Source organism: Delphinapterus leucas, chromosome 7 (genome assembly GCF_059928025.1).
Source record: "Delphinapterus leucas isolate spDelLeu-1000000601 "Yukka" chromosome 7, BTC_Dleu_Yukka2, whole genome shotgun sequence".
Classification (NCBI taxonomy): Eukaryota; Metazoa; Chordata; class Mammalia; order Artiodactyla; family Monodontidae; genus Delphinapterus; species Delphinapterus leucas.
In genome coordinates, this window is record NC_143135.1 from 77,877,673 (window position 1) to 77,905,576 (window position 27,904).

Here is a 27,904-nt window from a genome sequence, read left to right on the forward strand (position 1 = left end):
TTACTGATCATTCTTTCCTGAAATGATCTCAAAATTAGCTCTACAAAGCCAGTCTGTCACATGTGCAATTCAGCAAACAAAAAAATTCAGCAAAACAAACAAAAACTGTTATTGTCTAAGTCACCCAGATTATTCTGGCAAAAGCAGGTGTTGTGCCTGAACCCTCTGGTTTTGCAAACTGCTGGATAAAACTAATGTAATATACAGTGGATAGAATTTAAAACCAGGAAAAACTTGGGTCATGTAAACTAACTTTTTCTAGTTTACTGACCATTAATCAGTGACCTGACCTCTATAAGAGCTGACAAAGAGAAAACAGAATTTACACAGCAAATCAGTTTTCAGGACTTTATCCAAAAAGTCCCCAAAGGGCCAAGGGCCTAAAGGGACACCTCCACTTCCCCCAGAAGAGAAATGTCAAAATCATTTTGTTATGATTTTACTGACGACGTCGTGTACTCCTAACAATAGTGCAGCTGTGATCCTAAGGCTGCACAGCTGATATGCGCCTCGGCCCGCCTCGGTCGGTGTTTACGGTACACGAAGGGCCGGTAGCGCCCATCCACAGAAGCACAAGCATCACCGGCGCCCGGGAGCGCTGTCCGCACCCCAAAAGCTCCCAACCAGCTACACTAGCCCCAAAGCGTCTGGGGTCCTTAAGACTATAAATAATTGGTTTGATATTACACAATTAGGCGATGAAACGCCGGAAAACGCCTAAAGGTTCCGCAACTAACTGGTAGACATGTTTGCTCAGGAATCGGTAGACATATTTTTCAATCCATCTAATCGTTTACAAAAGGAAGGCTTAGATAATCTCTAACCTCCCAGGAAAACATTAACTTCGGGGAAAGACTGTAACAACTGAGTTGAACCCCTGCTGAAGGCCCATCCTTCGATAACTCAACAGGTTATACGCACTCCTCCAGGCCTGCGTCCGCTGCTTGCAGAAAAACTGAGGGGAAGGACTGGACCATTTCTTAAGCAGGCGGCCTTGGGGCAGGTGGGGGACTGGCCCAAGTCTCAGTTTTCCCTCTGATGGGGCCATCAGGTCACCTCCAGGACTGCCCCGTGCGTTCGGCCTAAGACTTGCAGAACTTTCTGCACAACCAGATCCAACTTGGAAACTCCCGATGGGCAGCGCGACTCCTCCCGGAGCCGGGGCTGGCGACCCCCGCAGCCACTTACCCTCCGGGTCTGTGCTGTCGGCGATGATCTTCAGCAGCGCTACCCCCACCACGACCCCCAGGGCCAGCACAGCCAAGATACCTCGCGAGCCGAGTCCCATTGTTCCGAGGCAGGACGCAGAGGCCGCGTGGATTCCCGAGGAGGTGGCGGCTGCGCTGGTTAGAGCTGTGCTTTGGCGCACCCGAGCCCGCCCCGCGTCCCCTTCCGCCGCGCACGCCTCACCTCCCAGCGCCTGCCCCCCCAAAGACCAAATAGGGCGCGGGAGCCTGGCCTGGAGAGGGCGTCGCGTGCCTGCCCCGGCGGCGGGACGGGGCGGGGCTGAGGCGGCGGGGCGGGGCCGACACGCGGGGGCGGGGTTTGCCATTCGAAGCACCCGGACCCTCCTAGCCCCTTCCCCGTGTGACGCGCGCATGCGAGTCTCGGAATGCTGGAGCAGTTTTCTTTTTTTTCCGGAAAGGGCAGTTTTGTTTTTTTGGATATAAGCGAGTACCTCTGCCTCTCCAGAAACTGCGTACGCCGGGCTTTGCTGGGCCCGGAAGCAAGTCTTTGAAGAGTAGTTTTCAGGTGAGGCACGGAGGCTGCGTGCGGCTCAGAGTGAGAGGGAGAAGTCGCAGGCGAGGACAGCATAAAGGGAGGTACAGGAAAGAGGGTGTTTTTCCTCCGAGTGACCCAGCCTAAGATGGGGCGGGGGTGAGGGGCTCGACAAATTCATTAAGTGCATACGTAAAACATCCATGATCTCTATACCCCACATAACACCTCATCCTCTTCCACAGGTTCCCTGCTTCTCTGGCTAGCTAACGTGCCTAAAGAGATTATCCGAGTGGACGCGGGGGGATGGTGGCGGGGGGATTTGGAAGAATTGGTAGCTGTTCATAGGCAAGTATAGCCAGCAAGGCCGAGGCTGCACACGTCTAACCTAGTCCCTTTTCTCCTTGGTGTCTGCTGTCCCAGTTCAGATGGATTAACCTGTTTTGAATAGTTTTTGGCTAGTTCCTCTTCAGCCCTTGGAGCCAATTCTACTCACCTGTCTTGACTTGCAGTGCTCCTACAGACTGCATTTTGTTTTTGCTAAGAAACTCCGAAGTGACCTGTAGCAACCCGTGGCTGATGTAGGAGAACGACAAAGATTGAGTCCTCATCTGGGTGGGAAACCTTCAGTTGAAAAGGATCCAGGGCACTTAAAATCCTGGTGAATCCACCCCCCTTCCCAACACTCTAAATGTTGCAGATCTAAATGTTGTTGATTCTCTTGGTACCTGACCCAGATTCATGACATAAGGACCACGATATCATAGTTGTATTCCCAAAAATATGTTATGAGAGATAGTACTTTCTGACCTCAGGTAAGGCTATCAGTATAGACATGATTAATCATAGAGATTAAGTGGGGCAGTCTGTCCTAAATTTGCAGACTCCCATCTGTTGTTTCAACCAAACTAGCAAATACTCATTGGCATCCACCATGGGCAAAAAGCAAGCACTGCACATTTAGCTTTTGGTTACTCCATTTGATTGGGGAATCTGGTTTAAGAATAAATTGTTCTGGTGACTGCCTATACCTTTGTTCAAGCATTTCACAATCCAGGCTCAACCTGTCTTTCCAACCTTGGTTCAGCTACCAATGAACAAGGGTGCTCTCTGGTTCTTTGGCATTTGATAGGAGTAGCAGCAGAGGTGGCTGACTTTGTTGGCAGCACTGGCAGCAACAGCAGTTTCTCAGTGGTTGCAAGATTGAGTTTCCGATGCAGAAGTGGCATGGGTGGGGAACTGCAATGGAGACAGTTTCCTCACTGGACTAGTTCTGCAGTGATTTTGTGCATTATTCCTGGAGGCCTAGCGTCTGCCATGATTCTCTTTACCCTCCAGTAATTCTGAGAGCCACCCAATATCTTCAACATGCTCCTTTTCTGCTATATCAGCAAGAGTTAGCTCTTCTTTCTCAAAACTAAGAATCCTGACTTTATACGGTTCATTATGTCTTTTCCCCCTAGTAGGCTACAATTTCCATTGGTAAATTGGTAATAGCTGGTAAGGCATCTTTAAGCAGATGCTTTACCAGCTATTTACTGAGTGCTTACTGTGTGATGGGCAGTGTCCTAATAGAGCTTACAATATAGTGGCAAGACAGATACATTGACAGTTATAGTCTAGTATCTGAAACAGAGTGTGATTAGAGGCTATGATGTAGTCATGGAAAAGCACACATTGGATCCAGGGTCTGTATCTTTATATTTGTACTTGACGGTATAACACACTTCCTGTGACATAGAAGTCATAGAAGGCATTCAGTTTCTATTCGTGGAATGAATTTTAGGTGGAGATAAACAAAGCAGCAAAACTCTGGTAATCTTCTCCCTCAATTATGTCCTTTTTAAAAATCCATCCTGTATTTCCCGTATGTCTGTATCTTTGGCTTAAGTTCACCTAAGGGTGCATCAGAGATTGGAACCATCATTTATTCATTAATCCAATCAGTCAGTATCCAAAAATTTATTGCACACATGACATGTACCAGGCACTATGCTAGGTGCTAGGAAATAGCAGTGAATAACACTGATCTACCTGATAGACCAAGTGAGTGGTTTCAAAGTGAGTTAGTTTCTGGATAGGAATGGCAGAAACCGCTTCTGTTATGACTGTACAAGAGATATTGAGATTTCATGTTATTCCACTGAAACTTACTTATATCCCACAGTAAGTTTTTAGTTGTAAAAAGAAAGAGGTGATAGAGGAAGGCTCATCCGGTTTGATGTCCCCAGATGATTATTACTTTCTAGCTATGTATAAATCAGTCTGTTGATAAATCCATACTTGCATGAGGAACAAATCGGAATCTACCTGGCTTTGAGACCGTGAGGTAGCTGCAAATAAGGCAAGGCAGTGGAAAGATTTAACACAAGAGTATAACTTGGCCTGTGGCCATTTCCCTGTCTCTGCCAATTTCCTGTCAACTTCCATTTTAGCAGATTGACAACATGTTATAAACTGTGATTAAGTCTTCACAGTGAAAGCTGATTTTTTGGGTCCTTTCCCTCTTCTGCACCCCTGCTTCCTTTCCCTGTATATTAGAGTCCCTGTTTTTCTCACACCTTCTTCTTCCCTCTCCTTTTAGTGTTTCCTGCTTTTTTTTGTCCCTGAGGGTACAAACTTCAGCCAGAGTGTGAATCTGTTCAATTAATCCAAAAAAAAAAACCCCAAAAAACCTTACTGGGTATCTTATGTTCAGTGCTACATAGGATTCTAAGATTAAGACGAGCAAAAATAAAAATAAAACAAGCAAAAAAGAAAAAAACAAGTAATGGTAAAGATAAACAAACAAAGACAGACCAATGAGCTCCACAATTGGATTTTACTTTTGAAACAAGGAGGTCAGAGAAGAGAGTTCTGGGTGGACTAAAGTTTTAAGGAATGACTTCTCAAAAAGGAATTGGAGAGTTGTGTCTGAATCTGAAGGGTTTGGTTGGGAGAGAGGTGGTGATGGTGAGTTTTCAGTACGGATCTGGCAGGATTATGTTGTGCTATGAAGACAGTAGGAAGGTGAGATCTGAGTTCAGAGATTTCAGTGGCAGTCACTAGGAAGTCCCATGGGCCTTTCCGTTGTTAGTTCCAGGTTATTTGTCAGCTCCTACTTTGACTTTTTGTTTCTTCTCTATAGGAGGCTATAGGGATTCAGCATACTTTCCTTTCCTGTTTGAAGTCACTGCCACCTACCCCATTCTTTGGTGTTCTTATTTCTTCAAGACTTCATATGGAGTTAGTTGCAAGTCCCCATGCTATTCTATAGTAAGAGCTAATGACGATGGAGAAAACTGACAATAGATAAAATAGCTATTGTGAGGAAGTTAAAGAAAAATCTGAAATAAAGTTCTTGGACATTTTGTTTTTTTAAAGAACTTCACATTACCTTTTAATTAATTAATTAATTTTTGGCTGTGTTTTAGGTCTTTGTTTCTGTGCGAGGGCTTTCTCCAGTTGCGGCGAGCGGGGGCCACTCTTCATCGCGGTGTGCGGGCCTCTCACTGTCGCGGCCTCTCGTTGCGGAGCACAGGCTCCAGACGCGCAGGCTCAGTAGCTGTGGCTCACAGGCCTAGTTGCTCCACGGCATGTGGGATCCTTCCAGACCAGGGCTCGAACCCGTGTCCCCTGCATTGGTACGCAGACTCTCAACCACTGCGCCACCAGGGAAGCCCCAAGTTCTTAGACTTTTGATCCCTGCTCAGTATTTCCTATCTCGCATATAGGAGATGGAAGAGTAAGGCTTACCATCCATTCACCAAAAGTTTGAGCAATTGAAAACATACATACACACAAGAAACAACTAGAAATGTGTCATGCTGATAAAACACAGCAATGTGATGGAGAACTACTAGAAATATGTCATGCTGATAAAACACAGCAATGTGATGGGAGAACAACTAGGTGGTTACTTTAGAATAAATAGGTAAGTCCTCTCTAAGTAGGTAAAAGTTAAACTGAGTCCTTAAAAGGAGCCATGTGAAAACCAGGGGAAAGTACATTTTAACCAAGCTTGATGTGTCGGGGAAACAGAAAGAAAGCAAGTGTGGCTGAAGAAGAGAAGTATAAAATGAGGTTTGGGGCTTTTCAGGTTAGTTGGGTGTTAATTTAAGTATGATGAAAAGCCATTAAAGAGTAGGCAGTGGCATTTTATGATTTATATTTTTATAAAAGATTACACTAGCTGCTATAGAGAGGAACAAGAGTAGAAACAGGAAGTGCAGTTAGAGGCTGATGCATCGTGGGCTTGAACTAGGGTAGAAGTAGTGAAAGTGGAAGAACTGAATGGATTTGGGATGTGGATTGAGTGTGGAGTCAATTGGATGTGGTGTTTGAGGGAAAGAGAAATTAAGGCAAAATCCTAAGTTTGTGGCTTGAGAACTGGATGAGTGGTAGCTCTACATCCCTTATCCTGGAATATTCAGTCACACTTTCTGAACTCCGTCCCACTGTCCTTCTGTCCTTCTGAGTCTCTGCATACAGAGATAGCCAGGGAGAACAAAAAGTTTCAGTGATTATCTGTTGGTACTTACTCGACCCATGTCAAGTAGTATTAAGTGTTACTTAAGTCTGCTGTCACCTAGGAGTAGTGCACTTTGAATATTACTGGACTGGGGGAAGAGATGAAATAAGAAATATAGTTAAACAGATGTAACTGTCGTTTGGAGGACCATATCATAGTGCTGGGGAAAGAAAACAAAGACTCCATCAAAAGACCCCTCTGTACCAATATAGAAGAGAGAGAGAATGTAATTTTACTATTAGGTAAGCATTATCAGTGATAACATGCATATATCACAAAAGTGAATACAAAATTTGGAGAAATTTCCACACAGATTTATGCAGAAAGTAGAAGAGAGAAAAATGAAAACTTATCTCTGTGAGAGACAAGATGATGTACCTTGTAATTGTCTCATTATACCCATGTGAGACCTCTGAGCTAATTCCAGAGTAAATGTTTACAGTTTCAAGGGTCAGAAGGCCTGTGACTCTGCTTTGTAAGATCAAAAGATCAGACCATTTTTATCAGCCTATTATATGCCCTCAAGGTGACACCCCAAAGAGGAGAGGGTGGGTAGGCCGTGACCTCCATCCTCAAAGAAAATTTCATCATTTTACCTTTACAACTTGTCACATTTTTTTCCAAAGAACTTTCATGTAGCCCACCCCAAATAAATAATATATGAGAATTTCATTGCTTGATGAGAATAAAAAAAAGGACAGTACATTATAAGCATTTGTGATTTCTCCCACTTCCTCCGCCTTCTTCTCCCCCAGTCCTAACTCCTGGGTCTCCTTCCAAGAGAGGGGCTGAGTGTGCCTGCTCTATTCCTGAACTTTCCTGAAAGAGAATCAGAGACTGAGGAGAGAGGGGCTGAGCTGAAGAAGTAAGAATGAATGCCAAGATGATACAAATGGCTGTAATTTTTTGGCTGAAAGGAAGAAGAAATAGAAGATAAAGGGGATGAAAAGCAAAACCAAGAACCACAAGGGGTGAAGCTGAGAGAGAATTTTTGGTGAAGATTTTGAGACTGGGCCTTTAAGTCAGCTGTGGACTTGAAATGTACTGAAGTGAAAAGAATGGGGCCAAGGAGGTTTTAAGAAGTGCTACTGGGCTTCCCTGGTGGCGCAGTGGTTGAGAGTCCGCCTGCCGATGCAGGGAACACAGGTTCGTGCCCCAGTCCGGGAAGATCCCACATGCCGCGGAGCGGCTAGGCCCGTGAGCCATGGCCGCTGAGCCTGTGCGTCCGGAGCCTGTGCTCCGCAACGGGAGAGGCCACAACAGTGAGAGGCCCACATACCGCAAAAAAAAAAAAAAAAAAAAAAGTGCTAGTGTGGGTTACAAGTTGAATTACCTATAGTATTCAAGTAATGGAAGTAAAGATTCAAATGACTTTTAAATTATCTTTGATTATGGAACCAAATTCTGTGGAGTGTGAAGCCCTGCCGAGACTGGGTCCTGCAGTGCCTGAATTGGGTTACCCCTTATGGAGACTCTGAGGGGTGTTAACCTTGAAGATGGTATGAAATCAGTAATAATCATTCAGAAGTTCTTTACTGAATACCAACTGTATTTGTAGCACTTTATGAGGCACAGAGGGAGAAACAAAATAGTGTATCGTGTGGCCATGTCCATATGGACAGGTAAGTAAGAACATACCACCAAAAGGGATGTCATAAGACTGTGAGGGCTGAGACTTGGTAGGAAGGAGTGCTAACTCTATGTTGGGTGCTTTCCTAGACTTTAATATCTACTTTTCCTTATTCTGTTTTTTAAGCTTACTCCCCAAATTGTAATAATTTTCTTAAGCTTTAAGATTCTATCATTTCGACCATGTATACCAAACAAAAACACCATGTTTAGAATAACTAGCATGGAAAAAAGTACTAAAAAGTGAATATTTTTCAGGTTGACAGTTCTCTAGGTGACCCTTTCTTTTTCCTTTCCACTTTTCTGAATTTTCCAACTCCTCTAAAATAAGTCCTTATTGCATTTCAAGGAATTTTTTTAAAAAAAGCCCTTAGTTCAGAATGTTAAGACTAATAATGATACAAAAATGTTTCTATGATTATTCTACAATTAGGTACTAGGCTTAAGACAAGTATGACTTAATCTCTTAGAGCTTAGACCTGAAGAAGAAAAAATTCTCTCCATTTTGGAGAGCAAAATCCAGAACTTAATTCAAATTCTTTCCTCCAATATATCAATTTATCTATTTCCAATGACCCACTCTTTGTGTAGAAAATACTGCAATTTGCCTAGTCATCTGAGTTAAATCCTAGTGGAGTTAACCTTTGAAAGAGGACTGTATTGGGAGTCAAGATACTTGGTTTCTGATGTCAGCCCTGCAGTTGACTTTCTGTGTATATAGTCAAGCTATCTAACAAGTTTTACCCTTGCTTTCTTCGTCTTAAAAATGAGGGATTTACATGCATTGTTGGTAGGAATGTAAAATGGTGTGGCTGATGTAGAAAACAGGTTGTCAGTTCCTCAAAAAGTTAAATACAGAATTACCATATTACCCAGAAGTTCTACTCTTAGGTATATACCCAAAAGAATAAAAAATGGACTCAAACATATTTTTATACAAATGTTCACAGCAGCATTATTCACAATATCCAAAAGGTAGAAACAACCCACGTGTCCATTAACAGAGGACTGGGTAAACAAAATGTGCTATATGCATACAAATGGTTCTGAAGACAGTTCCATAGTGGCAGCAGAGGGGGGTTTCCCAACAAACAATGCTTTCACACCAGTTAGGTATCCTGCAATTTAACTCAATTTTGATACTTCCTACCAGGAGATAGCATCAGATTCCACAGGTCAGGGGCTCAGTTCTACAAGGCTACCCTGTACTTCACATGCCAATCAGAAGTCCAGGTTGTTACCTGTGCTTCTGACCAACTGGCTGTAAATCAGAGGTTCCCATGACCCCCTCTTTGGGTTCAATTTGCTAGAGTGGCTCACAGAACTCAGGAAACCAATTTATGTACTAGATTATGGGTTTATTATAAAAGGGTATAACCCAGGAACAACTAGACAGAAGAGCTGCATAGGGCAAGGTATGGGGAAAACGTGCCGAGCTTTCATGCCCTCTCCAGGTGCATCACTCTCTCTCAAATCACATGTTCACCAAGCTGGAAACTCTTCAAACGATGTCCTTTTGGGTTTTTACAGAGGCTTCCTTAAATACTCACAGTTGATTAAATCCATAGACATTTGTGATGATTCAACATCTAGCCCCTCTCCCCTCTCTGGAGGTCAGGGGGATGGAGCTGAAAGTTCCAAACCTCCAATCACAGGGTTGGTTCCCCTGGCAACCAGCATCCATTCTTAGGTGACCTAGGGGCATTCCAAATATCACCTCATTAACATAACAAAAGAAGCCTTTATTTCTCACACCACTTAGAAAATTCCAAGTGTTTTAGAAGCTTTTGTGCTAGTAATGGGAACAAAGACCAAATACGTGTTTCCTAATATGAATCACAATATACAATGAAATATTACACAGTTGTAAAAAGGAATGAAGTTCTGATACATGCTGTGCTGTGGATGAACCTTAAAAATATTTAACTAAGTGAAATAAGGCAGACACAAAAGGACAAATATTATATGATTCCATTTATGTGAGGTACCCTGAATAGGTAAATTCATAGACAGATAAGAGGTTACCAGGGACTGGGGGAGGGTGGGGTGGGGAGTTATTGTTTAATGGGTACAGAGTTCCTGTTTGGGGTGATGAAAAAATTTTGGAAAGAGCTGGTGGTGATGGTTATGAAACTGTGCAACTCAGACTGGGACTTGAACCCATGTCCCAGGACTCGAACCCAGCCAAAACCCAGATTGAGACTTGAACCCACATCTTTTAATTGAGATCACACACCTGGTCTCAGGACTTAATGAAGCTCAGGTTCTTGATGTCTCATTGCAAAAAGAATTCAGCGAGAGACAAAGTGTTAGATAAGAAGTGGATTTATTTAGAGAGAAAAATACTCCACAGACAAAGCAGACATCTCAGAAGGCAACAGGCCCCAAAATATGGCATGGTTAGTTTTTATGGACTGGGTAATTTCATAGGCTAATGAATGGGAGGATTATTCCAATTATTTCAGGGAAGGGGCAGTAATTTCCAGGAATTGGGCCACCACTCATTTTTCTTTTTTTTTTTTGAAATTTTGGATTTTATTTTATTTTATTTTTTATATAGCAGGTTCTTATTAGCTATCTATTTTATACATATTAGTGTATATATGTCAATCCCAATCTCCCACCGCTCACTTTTTGACCTTTTATGGTTGGCCTCAGAATTGTCATGGCACTGGTGGGTGTGTCATTTATCTTGTTAATGTATTACAATGAGCATATAGTGAGGCTCAAGGTCTACTGGAAGTCGAATCTTCTGCCATCTTGGACCGAGTTGATTCTAACCAGTCCTTGTCATGTCCTATGGCTATGTCATTTTTTTTAAAGCTTGTGCCCTGCCCCCTTCCCTCCTGCTTCATTTGCATAGCATTGTGAATGTAATTAAGGTCACCAAACTGTACACATAAAAATGGCTAAAATGGCAAATTTTATGTTATATGTATTTTGTTACCATAAAAAATTGATATTTTAATGAGATTTAAAAAAATATGTTTGAACTCTAATGTTCTATAATACCATGGCCAAAGTGCTAATGGAAGAAGAGGGAACTGATCTGGGTGATGAAGGATGTGTCTGTCAGAATTAGTCCACTAGAACTCTGTGGAGACAGTGAAACCCAAAAATGGCAAATGGGAGGCTGCAGGCCACATCCAGCTAGGAGATGTGTTTTGTTTGGCTTGTGCAATGTTTACCAACGTAGCATTTATTTATTTATTTTTTAAAATATTTATTTATTTATTTTGTTGCACCAGGTCTTAGTTGTGGCACTTGGGCTCCTTAGTTGCAGCATGTGAACTCTTAGTTGCAGCATGCATATGGGATCTAGTTCCCTGACCAGGGATTGAAACCAGGCCCCCTGCCTTGGGAGTGCAGGGTCTTATCCACTGTGCCACCAGGGAAGTCCTCCAACATGAAATTTAAGATTTTAAGAAATCGGTTGTTAAAATGTAAAACCTGGGTGTATTGCTATTAAAAATTCCGGTTTATGGCTTCCCTGGTGGTGCAGTGGTTGAGAATCTGCCTGCTAATGCAGAGGACACAGGTTCGAGCCCTGGTCTGGGAGGATCCCACATGCCACAGAGCAACTAGGCCCATGAGCCACAACTACTGAGCCTGCGCATCTGGAGCCTGTGCTCTGCAACAAGAGAGGCTGCGATAGTGAGAGGCCCGCGCACCACGATGAAGAGTGGTCCCTGCTTGCCACAAGTAGAGAAAGCCCTCACACAGAAACGAAGACACAACACAGCAAAAATTAATTAATTAATAAACTCCTACCCCCAACATCTTTTAAAAAAAAAAATTCTGGTTTCTGATTTCCTTTGAAATATTAAAAGATCTGATAACACCAGATCCATCTTCTCACTTAGCTGGAGTTTTGAAGTAGCTGCTCCCTTTAAGCAGTACACACTCTCCAAATAGTCCCTCTGGTCCTTGCTGTCTTATTCCCAGCTGGCCTCATTAATCTGTTACTTTCCAGTCTCCTCTGGCATTTGTATTTGTGGCCCCTAGCATAAATCAATGATCAGGTGAATTATTTCTGAGAGCCCTCTGCTTGGTTTGTCAATTTCTTTAAAAAAAAGTGTTGTCAACTAAAAAACAAAAAATACACAACCTAAAAGTTGAAAATTATGTTTTATTCGGTGGACTTACTGAGGACTTAAGCCTGGGAAACACACTCTTAGATAGCTCTGAGGAGCTAGCTGTTCCAAAGAGGTACAGGAGTAGCCAGGATATATGAGTTTTTGCAATATACAGGTAGTTGGAACATCAAAAGATTACTGTTAATTAAAGAAAACCAGACATCTCAAGTTAATGACTTTAGCCCTTCTTTACGTATGGGAAGGTGCAAGAGCCTGGGCTTATTAAAATCATTCCTTTGATATGCACCTTAACTGTTTAGGGCCAGTATCCTGTTCTTTCCCATCTTGAGTTCCCTCAGGGTGTACACTTGGAAGGTGTCTGCAGTTGATGGCTTGATGGCTGCAGCATCCTTTGTTTACTGATAACAGGTGACATTCTTCGTACACAGTGTTAAAGGAATTTCTTTTTTCCTTTCTTACCTCTTCTAAAACATGGAATGACTGTTTTATGCTACCACATAAGGTTTCAGGTTTTGGTAACTGACACAAATACGTGTGAATAATTTTGTGAGCATAGAGTTCTAAAGAATACTTAAAGAGATAATTCATGCACGCAGTTCCTGAAAGTTTGATCACTGCTTTTGTGAATCTTCAAACATTTTATAACTACTTTAATTAGGTTTATTTTTTATTTCAGAAAAGTCAAAAGTATTACTTTGATGTTGCAAGAAAATTTAAACAATGCATAGAAATACACAACAGGAAAAGCCCTTCCTGCTTTACCTCCCTAGGGGTAACTGCAGTTAGCAGTTGGGTGTTTTTCTTTCCAGACCTTTGTTTTTGTTAGTATGTTCGTTTTTTTTTTTTTTGCGGTACGCGGGCCTCTCACTGTTGTGACCTCTCCCATTGCGGAGCTCCGGACGCGCAGGCTCAGCGGCCATGGCTCACGGGCCCAGCCGCTCCGCGGCATGTGGGATCTTCCCGGACCGGGGCACGAACCGGTGTCCCCTGCATCGGCAGGCGGACTCTCAACCACTGCTCCACCAGGGAAGCCCGTATGTTTGTTTTTATTTTTGTTTTCGCACATAGAGTTATGTAGAAATTTGTGTATTTATATGAACACAGAAACATGGAACACGTCTTTTTTCCCCACAAAAAAGAAATTATACATTTACTGCTTTGCAACTTGCTTTTTTTGGACAATATATTGTGATCACTTTCCCATACCTACATATATAGATATGGTTCATTCTTTGTGATGGCTATGTAGCATCAGAGTATGAATATAATTTACTTAAACATCTCACTTTTGACATATTTAGGTTATCTCTGATTTCTACTAATATAAATTTAATGGCACTGGGAACATTCTTCAGCCAATATCCTGGCAATATGGAAAAAGTTATTCTGAAGAGTAGATTCTTAGAAGTGGGCTTATTTAGTAAGGAATGTGTGTTTTAAAAATTTTGATCAGTATTGTAAAGTACCTTTTAAAATTTACATTCCCACCATTGCTGACACTGAACATTATCTGTCTCTGCCTTTTGCCAGTGTGGTAGGCAAATGATGGTGTCTCATTTTTTTCCATTTGCATTTCCCTCTTTATTAACTAAGATGGCACATCATTGTCTATTTCATTAGCCATTTGTATTTCCTTTTCTGTGAACTATCTGTTTTTGTCCTTAGTTGCTTAACTCTTGTTTGATCTATGTACATGAGAGTATGTAATCGGGAAATAGATCTGTATGTCTGCATACTAAGAGAGGTTTCAAAACCTGGCTCCTGGCTTGCAGTGTATGTATGCTCTTGTTCCTTGCTAGTGTGTTAGCTTCCTCTTGTTGTGGCTTGTAGTTATACCTCAGTCAACCGTCAGACAAACAACATTTGTTTTTTGCCCAGAACAACTAGCTAGGTACAGTGTGTAACTTAAAGAGAAATTAAAAAAAATAAATGGGTCTCTTACTGGCCTTTAGAAGATCATAATCTAATGGATGTGAAATGTACATGGAGGCAAGTACAACAATAAAAATGAAAATTCCTTGCCTTTGATCAGTGCTTTACAGTTTAGATTCTTCTGATAAAGAAGACAAGAACATAAGTAGTGAAAATATTAGATTAAAAAAGATAAGTACCATAACACTGTAATAGCAGTTTGGAGGATATAGAGATAAGTTGGGAGCATGGGGCTTGGGATTGTGGAACAGCAGAGTATTCCAAGAAGGACGACGGAGAAATGAAAGATGAGATGGAAAGGATTTTTATGGGTGGAAGAAAACCATGTGAAGAAACAGGACAAAAGGGTGAGAGTCTATCTTGGAAAGAAAGATCAGTTTCCTTTGGATTTGAGCATGGCATTTGGAATGCTTGGGAAGTGACCGTAGGAGTGAAGAATCCCTTACTAACTTTTCTTTGAGTATCATACTCTTGTTAATATCAAGGTTATATCATAATTTTTTTATCAGCCACATCTCACTGCTGGTTTATGTTGAGTTTGAGAGAAACTTAAATCGTCTGCTGTTTTCACACAGACCTTGTCTGTGACCACAGAAGGAAGATGCCATAACCGAACCATCCTGTCCCTGACCTTCAGTCTCACTCACATCCGTTAACTCATTGACTCCTTCATTTGTCTAACCTTTACAACATTCCAAAGCCAGGTATGGCCCACCCGCTAAGCATTAGGACCATGCTAGGTGCTGGGGAGACAAAGATGAACATGGCAAATTCCCTTCCCTGTGGAAGTTTCAGGCTGGAATAAGTGAAGCCCTTAAACACTTAGCTAGCTAGAACACCATGAGCATCCCAGTCTCAGAGATAGCATGTCCAGACCTGAATCAATTTGAGGATCTCCTGATCTTCACTCTTGTTAATGAGGACTAACTTCGCTGAGAGGGGCTGCCAAGTGGCCTGCTGGTACCTGAGACTCAAGGAACTAGTGAGATGAGCTGAGTCTGGGAGGTGGTAATTCCCATTCTCATTCAGGACAGCCTTAGTTTTATTTCTATTGTATTTTGCTATATCTGTTCACAGAAGATGAGTATGCTTCAGTGGAAGGAGGAAGTTTTACTGAGGCTTGAAACATTTTTTTTCTCGCTAACCAGGTGGTTCACGTGACCCTCTAGCATATTAGAAAGATGGTGTGGCACTAATGATGGCGGCATTATAATCCAATCTAGTTAAACCTATTTCTCCTTTGAAGATACTTTTGCTCAAATTGCTTGGTTTTGTATTATTTGTTTTATTGTTTGTTTTATTAATATAGAAATCCAGCAAGTTCAAAACGTTTTCACCTAAGTTTATTATTGTTACATTTATAATTTACATATCAAATAACTCAGGTGGTGTGAATTCAGATGGCGTGAATAAATAAAACTTTGGCTTCAGGATTAAGGAAGTAAATGAATAAGTGTTAGAGTGTTGTGTTAGAAGGCCTCATTTCTGCCACTTCTAATTGTGGAGCCCAAGTCACAAACTTACAGCCCCAATTTCCTCCTAGGTAAAATGGAGAGGATTCATTTGACAAAGGAGTCTTCAATGTCCTATCCAGCGGCCAAAACAACAGCAACATGGAACCAAACCCATGAATTCAAGGGATGAAAGCGTGAGCTGACTCCAGAGATGTGCTGCCCACCTTCTTGGTTAAACATACTCACTGTGAGGTCTGACAGCCTGACTTTGAATCTGGGCCTTCCTCCATCACAAGCCTAAGTAAGTCCCCTTACGCTGGGCTGCACCCCGCAGGCCTGCAAGCACTGTACTTGCCCAGCCTCAATACCGAAGGAAGAGACCAGAGTCAGCAACAGAGACATCAGCGGTTTAATGGATGGGGGATCTTACATGTCTGAAATAAGGTCCTGGAGTGACACCTTACCGTGTGCAGCTGATGGCCGGCAGGACATGGCAGCAGTCTTCGCTTCAGGGGAGAGAAGAAGGTTACCGGTCAAAGGGGGAATTGACGTCAGGTGGGCTCACTGGTTACCAGGGAAACCAGCAGAGGAGCACTCTCCTCATTGCTCCTTTGATAAGCTATCATAGTGGAGATGTTTTGATCTAAAGTTTTGAACTATCACTAGCTGGGACCAGGTGCAAGTATGTAGGCATTCACTGATTAGGATCTATAATTAAGAGGGAAAGTCAGTTAGATGAGTAGGGTGTAGGTGAAGCAGGAACTGGTTGACCAGGGGGTGTACAGAAAGCAAGATACAGCCATGTTGGGTGGCCCAATCATATACTTTAGCTTCTCAGAACTTCCATTCCTTAAACTGTAATATGAGAAGAATAATACTACCTGTGTTACAGTGACGTTAGAAAAAAAAGATAATTCATAGAAAGTCCTTACTGTTATGCCTGGCACAGTAAGTGTTCAGTGTTAATTCTTTTATATAAAACACTTGGGTCTTGTTTCTCTAAGGCTCGTATGGGTATGGCTTTTATATGGTTTTTGAGCCAATGAAGCACAGGCCTCTAGGATTATGTGAAAAAAAGTCACTAATTTATAAATGTTGTCACTGACAGGTGCCAGGTAGTTACACTAATTTTAATAATTTAATCATATTACAGTTTTAATGGTACAAAAAATATAACACTATGTGGCAAGCTATGTTCTAAGAGCATTACATATATTAACTAATTCAGTCCCTAATGTTAAAAGATTCAGCCCAGTAAGTTTGAAGATCTAATTGGCCTTAATGAATGATTCATGAATCAGGCAGCATCCCGTCTAGAAAACAGAAAGGCACTCTGAGGGGTTGTACTAAATGATAGGTTTTTATAGGAAGAAGTGTGGGATGAGGAAGCTGTTAGCAAAAGAAAAGAAAGGATATCTTCTTGGGGGGAGGAGAGAGAAGGGCAAGGGTTTTATCATGTAGATTGCCTCTTATTCCTCTGGGATGGGGGAGAATGGAGAGGGCCCACTGTGGCAGATTACCTCCTTGATACTGACCAGGAAATTCCAGACTGGATGAATAAGATTACATTTCTGGGGAAGGTTGAAACTGCAATTCGGTTAGGTATTAAATCTATGTTTGGCATCATGGTCTTTAGCAGAAGTGATGCCATTTTGGGCCTGTGGTTTTCTCTTTAATACTAACAGGAGGGTACTATTATTATCACTTGCATTTTACACATGAGGAAGTTCAAGATACAGGTCTCCCAGCTAAGTGGCAATGAGTGTTTGAGCACAGGAAGTTTGGGTCCAGAACTCATGCTCTTAACTACTCTGCTCTACTGATTATTTTATGAAAATTGCTCATACTCCTGACCACTTACTTGCTTTAGTCAAAGGTTAGAAAATTGTAAGACACCTGGGAAAACTTAGACAAATTAATCATGAAATATGAGAAGGAAAATCATATAGACTAAGACATTAAAATATTCTACAATAATAAAGATAGAAGACGCTAAATAAAGGAAAGATTTTTGAATGAAAACAGTGGAAGTCCGTAAGAATAGTAAATAAAACTACCAGTCAGAGACTTGTGTTTCTGGCGAAATGGCAGTCTAGATATCTTGGTTGACTCTCACAATAAAAATGCTGGATAAAGGATAAAAGGACATTTAGAAAACAATAAATGGATGAGGAAGTTAGGAATTTTAGAGGCTAAAAAGTAAGTGAAAGCAGAAACACAAAAAGGTCAACAAATTGGCTTTAACTGTGGGAACGTTTGCCAAACCAAGCTCTGGTTTTCAAGTGATAGGGTTTAGGACACGCTATCCTAAAATATGACGTCTTGGTATATTGAATATTTTAAGTTGAAGGAGTCCGAGAAAATGGCAGAAGCAGGAGGGTCTCTCTGACCTTCCCCTGGCCCTTCCCGCATTAAGCAGGTCATGAGACCCTCATGTGAGAGGGACATAACAAGAAAGGTAGACATATTTCCTGTCCTTCCAAAGCTTACAGTCTGACTCTAAGAGTGGGCTCTTTTTATTCCCAGATAGCAAACAAGGCAAATGAAGCTCAGAGAGGCTAATAGTCACATAATTATTAAGTGGAAAAACTATATTTGTCTCAATCTTTAACCCTTTCTCTTTCTACCACACAGGCTACTTATTGAAGGTTTGTATTAATGAAGGCTTTTGGGTTGCAAGTGACAGAAAAGGAACTCAAACTACCTTAAACCAAAAAGGAATTTTTTTGTTTTATGAAACCAAGCCCGAGACAGGGAAGAGAACGTGCTGGCTTCAGGGATGACCTGGCCCAGGGAATCCCACAGTTTTGGGAGTCTCTCCTTTGCACTCTTGTTCTCATTCTTGTTCTATCTCTATGTCTCTCTGCATTTTGAATTTATTTTTTTCCCCATGTTGGATAGATTTTTCTCCATGTACTGGGGAATACGCTACTGGTGACCTGTACCATGTCCTAATGACTCACAACAAAGGAAAAAGGGCAACTTCCCTGCTACCTATAGTTAGAACAATTCTGGGGAAAATTGACTTTTTCTACATGGGTAATGAACACACCACTGGATCCATCATTGAGGCTAGAAGGGTGAGGTATTTTGATTGGCTCTTATGTCGCTTACCAGCTTCTGTAGCCAAGGATGACAAAGCCTATTATCAAAAGAAGGGGGAGTGGCACAAATGTGGCTGCCAAAGGGACCATGAATGGTGCCAACATTTAGTAAGTACCTGATAAATGTTAAGTAAAGAACAAATTCTCACAAGTGTGTAGTACAGCACCTTTGCATCAATATTTACTAATGACATTGCACTAGAATTTTCAAATGCTATATTGATCAGGTTTGTTTTACTATGATGGCTTCTAAAAAATTAATTGGAAAGCCTGTCCTGTTTTATTCTTGTCTAAATAACATTCGATATATATGTTCCTTGAATTAAAAAACAATCACCCATAAAAGTCCTTGTACTTTTTGTGGAATAGGTTTTGAAATAGAATGCTAATATTGATTTAGAATTGTTTCCTGGGAATTGGATGTATTTAAATGTGCACAATTAATAACATATGGTAGACACTCAAAATATGTTAGTTTCCTCTCCAACTGGAAAACAGAGGAGATCGTAATGTTGGAGATGCTTGAGAAAGAGCACAATATATTGAAAGCAGACTTTTCAAAAGATTAATGTGATAGCAGCATTGAAAAAGAAAAGAAAAAAGTCCTGTAGGACGATGCCTCTCAAACAATTTGTAATGGAGTATCAGTTTCTTTTTTTCTTTTTTAAATCTATTGCAGATCATTTGTAAGATATAATTACAAATTACTAGAAAAATAAAATTTAAACAACTGGTATACAAAATATAAGCAATCTTCTATTTTTAGATTCAACAGACGTAAAATTACTGTCTCAAATGGTTGTCAATGTTTCTAAACAGCAAATCCTAATTTTTACCTTGCATTGGACTGGGAACGAACTGTTCATGGAAGGTTACTGGTCCCCACTGACTAGGAGGTTGTGCAATAATTCTTATGTCAATGCCGTCCAGTCAAAGACCACAGGAACACATCTCTTCCTGAGAAAGGTGGTTATTACTTGTTGTAGCAAGATGAGTTACACACCCTGCAACATCTTAGTAAGAACAGTAATATCCCCCCCATCCTCGGGGGATACGGTCCAAGACTCCCAGTGGATGCCTGAAACTGTGGATAGTACTAAACCATATACATACTACATTTAAAAAAAAAATACATACATACCTATGATAAAGTTTAATTTATAAATTAGGCCTAGTAAGAGATTAACAACAGTAACTAATAATAAAATAGAATACTTATAACAATATACTATAATAAAAGTTATGTGAATGTGGTCTCTGTCACAAAATATCTTATTGTACAAATTTAAGATGGCTTTTCCATCTTAACTAGCACTTATCATGCACTGTGGTTATAACTTCTTCAGTCTGAGGTGCAGCAGCAAAACTGGCATGAATTTCTTTTTCCTTTTTCACAATTTCATGGATAGAAGACTTGTTCTTACTGTAGATCTTAGCAACCTCAGCATACTATTTCTTATGTCGAAAACTTTCACCTTTTCACTTAAAGGAAGCACTTTGCCTCTACTCTTGGGCAGATCTGAATTGCCAGCATCATTACTCTTGAACTTGGGGACCACTGTTAAGTAAGGGTAACTTGAATACAAACACTGATACCGTGACCAGTCGGTCTGATAACTAAGTTGGGTACTAAGTGACTAAGGAGCAGGATAGCTGGACAAAGGAAGGATTCACATCGTGGGTGGGATGGAGCAGACGGTGTGAGATTTCATTATGCTACTCAGAACCACACACAATTTAAAACTTATGAATTGTTTATTTTTGAAATTTTCCATTTAATATTTTTAGACTGAGGTTGACCACAGGTAACTGAAACCACTAAAGTGAAACTGCAGATAAGTGGGGGCTTATGTAATTAGAAAGGACTTATTTTAGGATTTGGGCTTGTGTCAGGTAATATTGAGAGATGGGGCTTTGTCTGGGATTGGATGCTGCCAGGAAGTGGGGGCAATTCTATGATTGGGTATCTTATAAATCTTATTGGAAAGGGGCAGGAATAAAAAGAGCCTAAACTTTAATTGGCAAAGAGGCAGTGGCCGCTTATATTAGCTAGGATGGAAAATATTTTGGTTATTTTTGTGGTTTGGACATGTTCCTGTTTTTGTCTGTGTTCAGATGTGATTTCGGACTGGGTTTGTTTTTGTCTTGATCACAGAGTGGCCTGATCTGATGATGTTCTGTGAAATTGAATATGTTCTACACCAAGACCTAAGCCGTGAGCGCCAGATCAGCTCCCAGATGTCAGTGACTACTTTTCTCTTTCTCACCTCTGTAAGGTGACAAGGCCCTGTCTAAGGGTAAGAACATTGCATTTGAAACGTACAGGAAAGGATGTGGTGAACTGCTATTACAATACAGTGTCAATCCTCAAACTTTAACGTGCATCAGAATCACCTGGCAGACTAGTTAAGACACAAAATGTTGGGCCTCACCCCCCAGAGTTTCTGATTCAGTAGGTCTGGGGTAGGACTTGATAATTTGCATTTCTAATCAGTTCCCAGGTGTTGCTGATGCAGCCAGACCACACTTTGAAAACCACTGAAGTAGATGGAAGTATCAGAGGTGAGGATGATTACAGGGAAAGAAAAGACCTATTGTAGTTAGCTGCAATTCCCAAAATAAAAATCTACCACTTTGTCCTGGTAATACTCTGATGCAATTCTGACACTGGACTGCACTGTGCATTTTCCTGTTTTAAATTACAAATCTTTGAGGGGGAAGTTCACAGAGGAAAATCCTCTCCAAAATAATTTGTGCAAATTGTTGACTACTAAAGTTTGTACTTAACGTGAAAGTAAAATTTATGTGCTTATTATCCATTTTCCAGGAAGTTTCCAATTACAAATAGGCAGATCCATTTTAGAAAAATGGGTTAGAAAACCAGCTCTTCAACTGGATTATCTGCAAATTGGCTTATTTGCAAATAGACGTTGTACCTACTAAAAGCAACCCTTACCATCCCTCTGTTAATTATTCTACTCCATCAATTTTAAGACAGAATTCCTTAAAAGGTATGTAACTGCCCATGCCTTTGAAATATTTAAATGTCTTTACTAAAAATTTGACTTTGTTTACTTAATTTTGTTCATTCTTTTCTGGGATAAGAAAAAGTGGTAAATAGAAAAGAGGAAGTGGTAAATCAGGGTGGGATGGGTGATCCCTTCTTGTTCCAAAAAATTCGTTTTAATTTAATTTCCTCTACATTTGCCTGATATGGGATAAAAGAAAAAAGTGTGGCATGGACCTCTCGTGGTTCAGCTGGGTTGCCTCTGTCATATAATGTACATTGAGATTCAGTTAGTTCTTGAACTAAAAAAATTTAAGTATCATGCAAAGAATCTGTATAAGAACTTAATAAAATGATTTTTATAGCTCTTATAACAAGTTATAAACCATTTTATTAACTCTCTTTAAAAGGCTACCAAGAATCTGGTGATTCATGAAAAACAGCTTCAACAAGTGTAAATTATTGCTTATAGAATTAGGAAACTTGGCCTTCTTTTTAAAATAATTTCATCACATCTCTAGAGAGAATAGTCTTTGGCAGAGAGCTAGATTCTGCAAATCTAAGCTTTTTCAGTTTAGCATCCAACTAAGAATTCAAGTAGAATAAGATGATTAATCTTGGGGTTGAGATGGGTCTACGCCTGATTAGCTACTGGACCAGGAGCAGGTCTTGCTCTGATGAGTAATTTAACTTCAGTTTCTTCATTTGTGAAATGAGGAGCTTAAACTAGTTAACCCCTAGGGATTCTCTGAACTCTTTAATGTTCAAGTTGTTATACTAGGCCTAGGGCTGTGGGTTTTAATTACATTATACCCCTCTCTTTCACAGCTCCTCTTAATTATTTTTTCAGTATCAGAAGGATGTTGATGATAAGGGCATGCATGGAGATGGCAAAGGGACTGGGAACAGATTAGGAAGAGTTGAAGGAACTGAGATTGTTGAGCTTGGAGAAGAGGAGGTTCATGGTGGGGGAGATATGAGATCTCCCTGAAAAATATGTGGAACTTGTCATGTGAAGAAGAAAAACATATATTCCAAGTTCAAAGGGTGGAAATTACAAGGAGACAAATTTGGGTTCAGTGTCAGGAAAAACTTTTCAACTATTCATTCAAACATTACTAAATATTTGTTGAGCATCTACTATGTGCCAGGCACTGATCTAGGTTTTGGGGATTTGCCAGTGAAAAACACACAAAAACTCTTGTCCCAGTGAGGTGTACATTCTGTTAGGATAGTCTTACGTGGCAGTCACTGGAGGTTTTCAAACAAAGATGGGCTGATCAGAGAGAATACAGTGGCTGGGATTCCTTCTTTGGACTGGATAACTTCCACAGTCTCTAAAGTCTCTGTGTGTGTGAACATTAATCAGTCAACACACATTTATTAAACAACTTCTAAGTGTCAGGTGTAGCCCTGGGCGCTGGAAATGCAAAAATGCATAGACAGATCTTGCCTTCAAGGAGCTCTCAATCTTGTTGGGGAGAAAGACATAAACAATGTAAAAGTTTGGTATGAGAAATAGACAATGGAACAAGAGTATGCCAATGGGGAAGAAAAACTCAGCTTGAAGGTGTTCTGAAAGAGGGGACACCTGAGGTAAGTGTTAAGTGTTGAGGACTTCACCAGACCTCAAAACAAGGTCATAGAGGCCATAAACATATGGTGCATGTAGAAAACTGCAGATAGTTTTAGGATCCTAGTTTTTATTTTAATTCCCCATGGATAAAAATGGGATGGAGACCATAGTGACTTAGGATTATACAAGTATCTATGCCCTTTGAGGGTGGATCCCAAGATTTGGTAAGGTAAACTGATCATATATATTGACTTATTCCTGCATTCTTTCAAAAATCATTGAGTACGTATTATGCATTAGATACTCCATTACACTGATTGGGTTACAGAAAAAAATTAGACCAAGTCTTTGTCCTCAAGGAGGGTCCAGTCTACAGGAAGGAAACAGACAGATATGAGGTAGAATAAAGTGTCAGAAGTACTGTGGTAGACATTTGTGTAGGGCATTTGAGGCCCTAAAAACTAAATGAGAAATGATGAGACATGAGGGAAGAGAGACTAGGAAAAGCTTCATTGAGGAGCTGACCTTGGAGTTGAGTCTTGAAATTGAGAGGATTCCACCAGGAGAATGGACAGCAAAAGGGAGGCAAGTCCATGGGAACTTGGTAAAACAGCAGGGTGCACTAAGAGTCAGTCTTGTTAATGCTTGTCTTGAGTGTGGAATGCAGGGTACCACATCATGAAAAGTTTTCCTTATCACGCTAGGGAATTCTAAAAGTATCCTGAGCAGACCTAGGGAATTCTAAAATATCCTTATACTTGTGGGGCCCAGGCCAAAAACACAAGTACAGTTTCCTGGCTGGTCCCCTTCTCATCTTACCCTCTCTCCTGTAATTCTCCTCACACACATGTGTGAACAACCCAGCTTGCATGTCCAGGCTTTGTCCCATCTCCCTGAAAATATCTGCCTTTGGCCACTTCTAAGGCCTAAGAGTGAGCCCTAGCAGTGGGATCAGGCTGTTTCGGTTGGGAATTCCAGGACTGTTGTCTGGAAGGGAGGAGGACACAGGCTCTCAGTGGGACCACCCTTTAGATAGATGGGGACTCCTGGCCCTGAGTGGGGAGGGGAGTGGTTGGAGGAGGGCCAAAATGGAGTCCTTTAAACTTAAGACGGGCAGTAAACATTTTCTGTAAAGGCTAGATTGTAATATGTTAGGCTTTGTAGGCCATATATGGCAATTGTTGGGTATGCTTTTTTTTTTTTTTTTTTTTTTTTGGTTAAAACACTTAAAAATGTGAAATCCATTCTTATCTTGAGGGCTATACAAAAAGAGGGTACAGGCTGGATTTGGCCAGGGTCCGCAGTTTGTATGACATGGGACAGCAGAATAGTGAGGTACAACTGAAGGATGCTAAAAAGGGGAGTGACAGTCACTTTGTGTTTTGGAAACATTGATCTGGCTTTGTGGAAAGTATATTGGAGTTTGATGGGTTAGGAGGCTAACAATCCAGGAAGGAGATGATGAAGTCCTGAATGAAATCAGAAGTAATGGGACCTGAGAAGATGGAGAATAAAGAACATTTAAAAAGAGTTGGTGACTTTGGGTTTCTGATTAAGGCAACTGGTTGGTGGTTCTAATTACTGAGATAGGGACATCTCAGGGCAGAGTGGCACAAGCTAATGAGTTCTAGTTTTAGCATCTGGAACTTGAGTTCTAGGTAGGGTACCGAGGGGATGTCACATATATGAACTGTTATTCTATAGTCAGAACAGGGCTGGAGATACAGACTTGAGAGTCACCAGGGGATAGATGGTGAACATTTGGAAAGTAAAATTGAGGAAGAGAAACTTCTCCATCCTACAAATATGTCTTTCTTGAGATAAACCACATCAAGACAAGGTGGGAGAGAAGATACAGAAGGCTTGCCCTGGACACCTGGCAGGACTGAGGATGGATGCTGAGGCTGGTGAGCAGTGTCATGCCAGAGCCTGAGGCATGGTTGGTGTGGCAAAAATGAGTCTGGAAGGGTGACCAAGGAATGGTCAACAGAGATCTCTCCTCCTGGGGTTAGTCCCTCAGCTACTGGATTTACACCCCGAGTAGGAATCTACTATATTGTAACAGGTCTGAATCTAAGACCTTCTGGTGTGCAAGAAATATCACATTTCTTTGTGATCCCTGAATCAACCTAGTTTTGACTCCAAGGTGCCACTCCACTGGGCTGGTAGGAAGGTGTACACAACTTATTCTAGCAGCCTTGCATTGCCGCCTCAACTGTGCTCCCTCATTTCACCAAGCTTCTGGAGGCCTTTCTCACTCATGAGTCATCTCTCCCACCCAAGTTACTGCTGGTCTGCCCGTTGTCTCTGTCCGCACAATCCTGTCAGGTCGGGCAGCTTTTGGCAGTTTCCCTGACACATTTAGCATACTAGAATATTTGTCAAAGCTCTGAAACCCAGTGCCTAGGCCTCTGCTTCCCTAGGTAAACCACGTACCTCCTTCTGGAGTCTTGCTGCTTCCTGGGGTAATGACTTGGAGCAGAGCCTGGCTTCCTACTGCTTCTAGACCTATGGACCTCTTCTCCCCACCATTGCCAAGTAATCTCTATTATGGGTGGAAGTTCCTCCCTCTTGCTCCTTCACCATACACTTTAAGTTCATTAAATCTGTAACTTGAAAAACATGTTCTTCTTTGCTCCAGGGAAGGGAGGGCTTTCTTCACCAAAGATGAGGAAAAATATTTGCATTTCACTTTCTAGTGCATCAAAGAAAAAGAAGAAAAACAAAATCAGATAAGATTATGCATTGGAACAGTGTGAGTATTTGTATCCTGACACATATTGGTAGAGAGGAGATTGGCAAGTGCAAGGAAGAACCCAGGCCTCTAAAGGGCTTTATGAATGAGGTGGGACTGGAGATGGGGACGAAGAGTAGCTGAAGGTGACATCTTTGGACTTAGGCTTCCCTGATTTTTAGAATGGAGCATTGCAGGGAGCCTGCACTCAGGGTCATAGATCAAACCTTGAATATCCCCAGTTACCTAGTAAACAGGGTTGCAGGTGGTGGTGGGGTGGGGAGGGGGGAGCACTGGGCACTGTTGCCTGTGTAGGAAAAATACCCAGTCTTCCTCCTGTGTTTCTTCTTGACTTCTACATTGCCACACTAACAACACTTCTGACACCAGATGTGTGGAGATTTTCCCCAACAATGAGCAACACCAGGTGGATGTCCTATAATTTAACTCAATTCTGACACTGTCTACCTGGAGATAGCCTCAGATCCCAGGAGATCCCCCTCCCCCAACCCACACACACACTTCAGATGCCAATCTTGAGTAATAGGTCCTAGGTTACCCACAACTTCCTTCCAACTTGGCTACAAATCGGAGGTTCCAAAGAACCCCCTTCTTAAAGTCAGTGATTTGCTAGAATAGCTCACAGAGCTCAAGGAAATATGTATGTTTGTCTACCACTTTATTAAAGGATGTGATAAAGAATACAGATGAACAGCCCGTAAAAGAGATACATGGGGCAAGAATTCTGGAGGCTCCTGAGCTTCTGTCCCCATGGAGTTGGGGTACACTAACATGGATATGTTCACCAACCTGAAAGCTCTCCAGACCCCTTACTTTGGGGGTTTTTATGGAGACTTCATCACGTAGCCATGACTGATGATTAACTCATTCCTTCTCCCTCCTCAAGAGAATGGGGTGTGGTTGGGAAAGGGGCTGAAAATTCCAAGCTTCTAATCATGGTTTGGTTTTTCTGGTGACCAGCCCTCATCCAGGAGCCCACCCAGACTTGCCTTAGGAGAACAAAAGTTTATATCACTCAGGAAATTACAAAGGGTTCAGGAATCCTGTGTAAGGAACTGGGGTCAAAGACCAAATATGAGAAAAGAATATGTTCTTGGTGCTGTTATCACTTCGGAAATCACAAGGGTTTTAGGAGCTCTGTGGCCTGAAGTGGGGGCAGAGACCAATATATATTTTGTCTATTATTTAACAGTGGTATAGCCTCATACATACTTTCCTACCTGTAGTCAAGATGGCTTTGGAATTCTGTTGGGTTGTATCTGGGTGCTGGGATCATTGCTCTAATCTGTGGATTGCTGGGAATGGCTGGTGCTGGAATGAGCTAACTTTTGTTTAGAAGTTAAGCATTTACTTGCTTTATTCAATTATCTCTTTAAACCACCCAGGGTGGTAAATTTTACAATTTCCTTTCTGCTGATGGGAAACCTGAAGCTCAGAGAGGCCAGGTGAATTTACCACAGTAACACAGCTAATGTGTGGCCTAAACACTTGTCAGTTGTAGGTTCAACCTATGGATGATTTATTGCCCAACAGCAATATTTTCAGAATGAAAGGGGCTGCTCTTAATAATTATGCCAGCACACTAGGTGTACAATGGAGTTCTCTTCAGCAGATTGGGATGTGTGGGCAACTGGTTATTTTTCTATTTTTATTAACTTTTTTAAAGAACGAATTGTAATTTTGGTAAGCATTTCTACTTTAAAAAATTCTCTACCTTACAGATTTGTAACAGTTTTATTATTTCCTTCCTTTAAGAAAGATATGATTGCCACCACCTTTTATGAAGCCAATTTAACCCTAACCTCAAAACTTAATAAAAGCTGTACAATAAACATAGATTACAGCCCAGTCTCACTTGTGAACAAAGGTGCAAGAATCCTAATATGTACTGGCTAACTAAATTCAGTAATGATTAAACAATGAAATATAGAAATATAAACAAGCCCCTTAGATAGCCTCATCCACCAGAGGGCAGACAGCAGAAGCAAGAAGAACTACAGTCCTGCAGCCTGTGGAACAAAACCCACATTCACAGAAAGATAGACAAGATGAAAAGGCAGAGGGCTATGTACCAGATGAAGGAACAAGATAAAACCCCAGAAAAACAACTAAATGAAGTGG

The 27,904-nt window shown here is 41.3% G+C and overlaps 1 protein-coding gene and 1 long non-coding RNA gene across 3 annotated transcripts in view; one reads left to right on the forward strand and one right to left on the reverse strand.

The window, feature by feature from the left end:
• Nucleotides 1-1,615, reverse strand: part of TMEM123 (transmembrane protein 123) — a 72,420-nt gene extending 70,805 nt beyond the window's left edge. Inside the window, exon 1 of one of the 2 annotated variants that reach the window (XM_089915456.1) lies at nucleotides 1,270-1,615. In XM_089915456.1, coding sequence (XP_089771582.1) covers nucleotides 1,270-1,600 — 331 coding nt within the window. In that variant the 5' untranslated portion in view covers nucleotides 1,601-1,615. Of the gene's footprint in view, nucleotides 1-1,188 lie in introns of both variants that reach the window. The other variant, XM_022562044.3, reaches the window with a different exon arrangement.
• Nucleotides 1,543-27,619, forward strand: LOC111168377 (uncharacterized). Its single transcript, XR_002643031.2, has 3 exons — nucleotides 1,543-1,752; nucleotides 15,431-15,896; nucleotides 20,601-27,619. It is a non-coding gene; the product is annotated as an uncharacterized LOC111168377 (long non-coding RNA).
• Nucleotides 27,620-27,904: the final 285 nt, after the last annotated feature.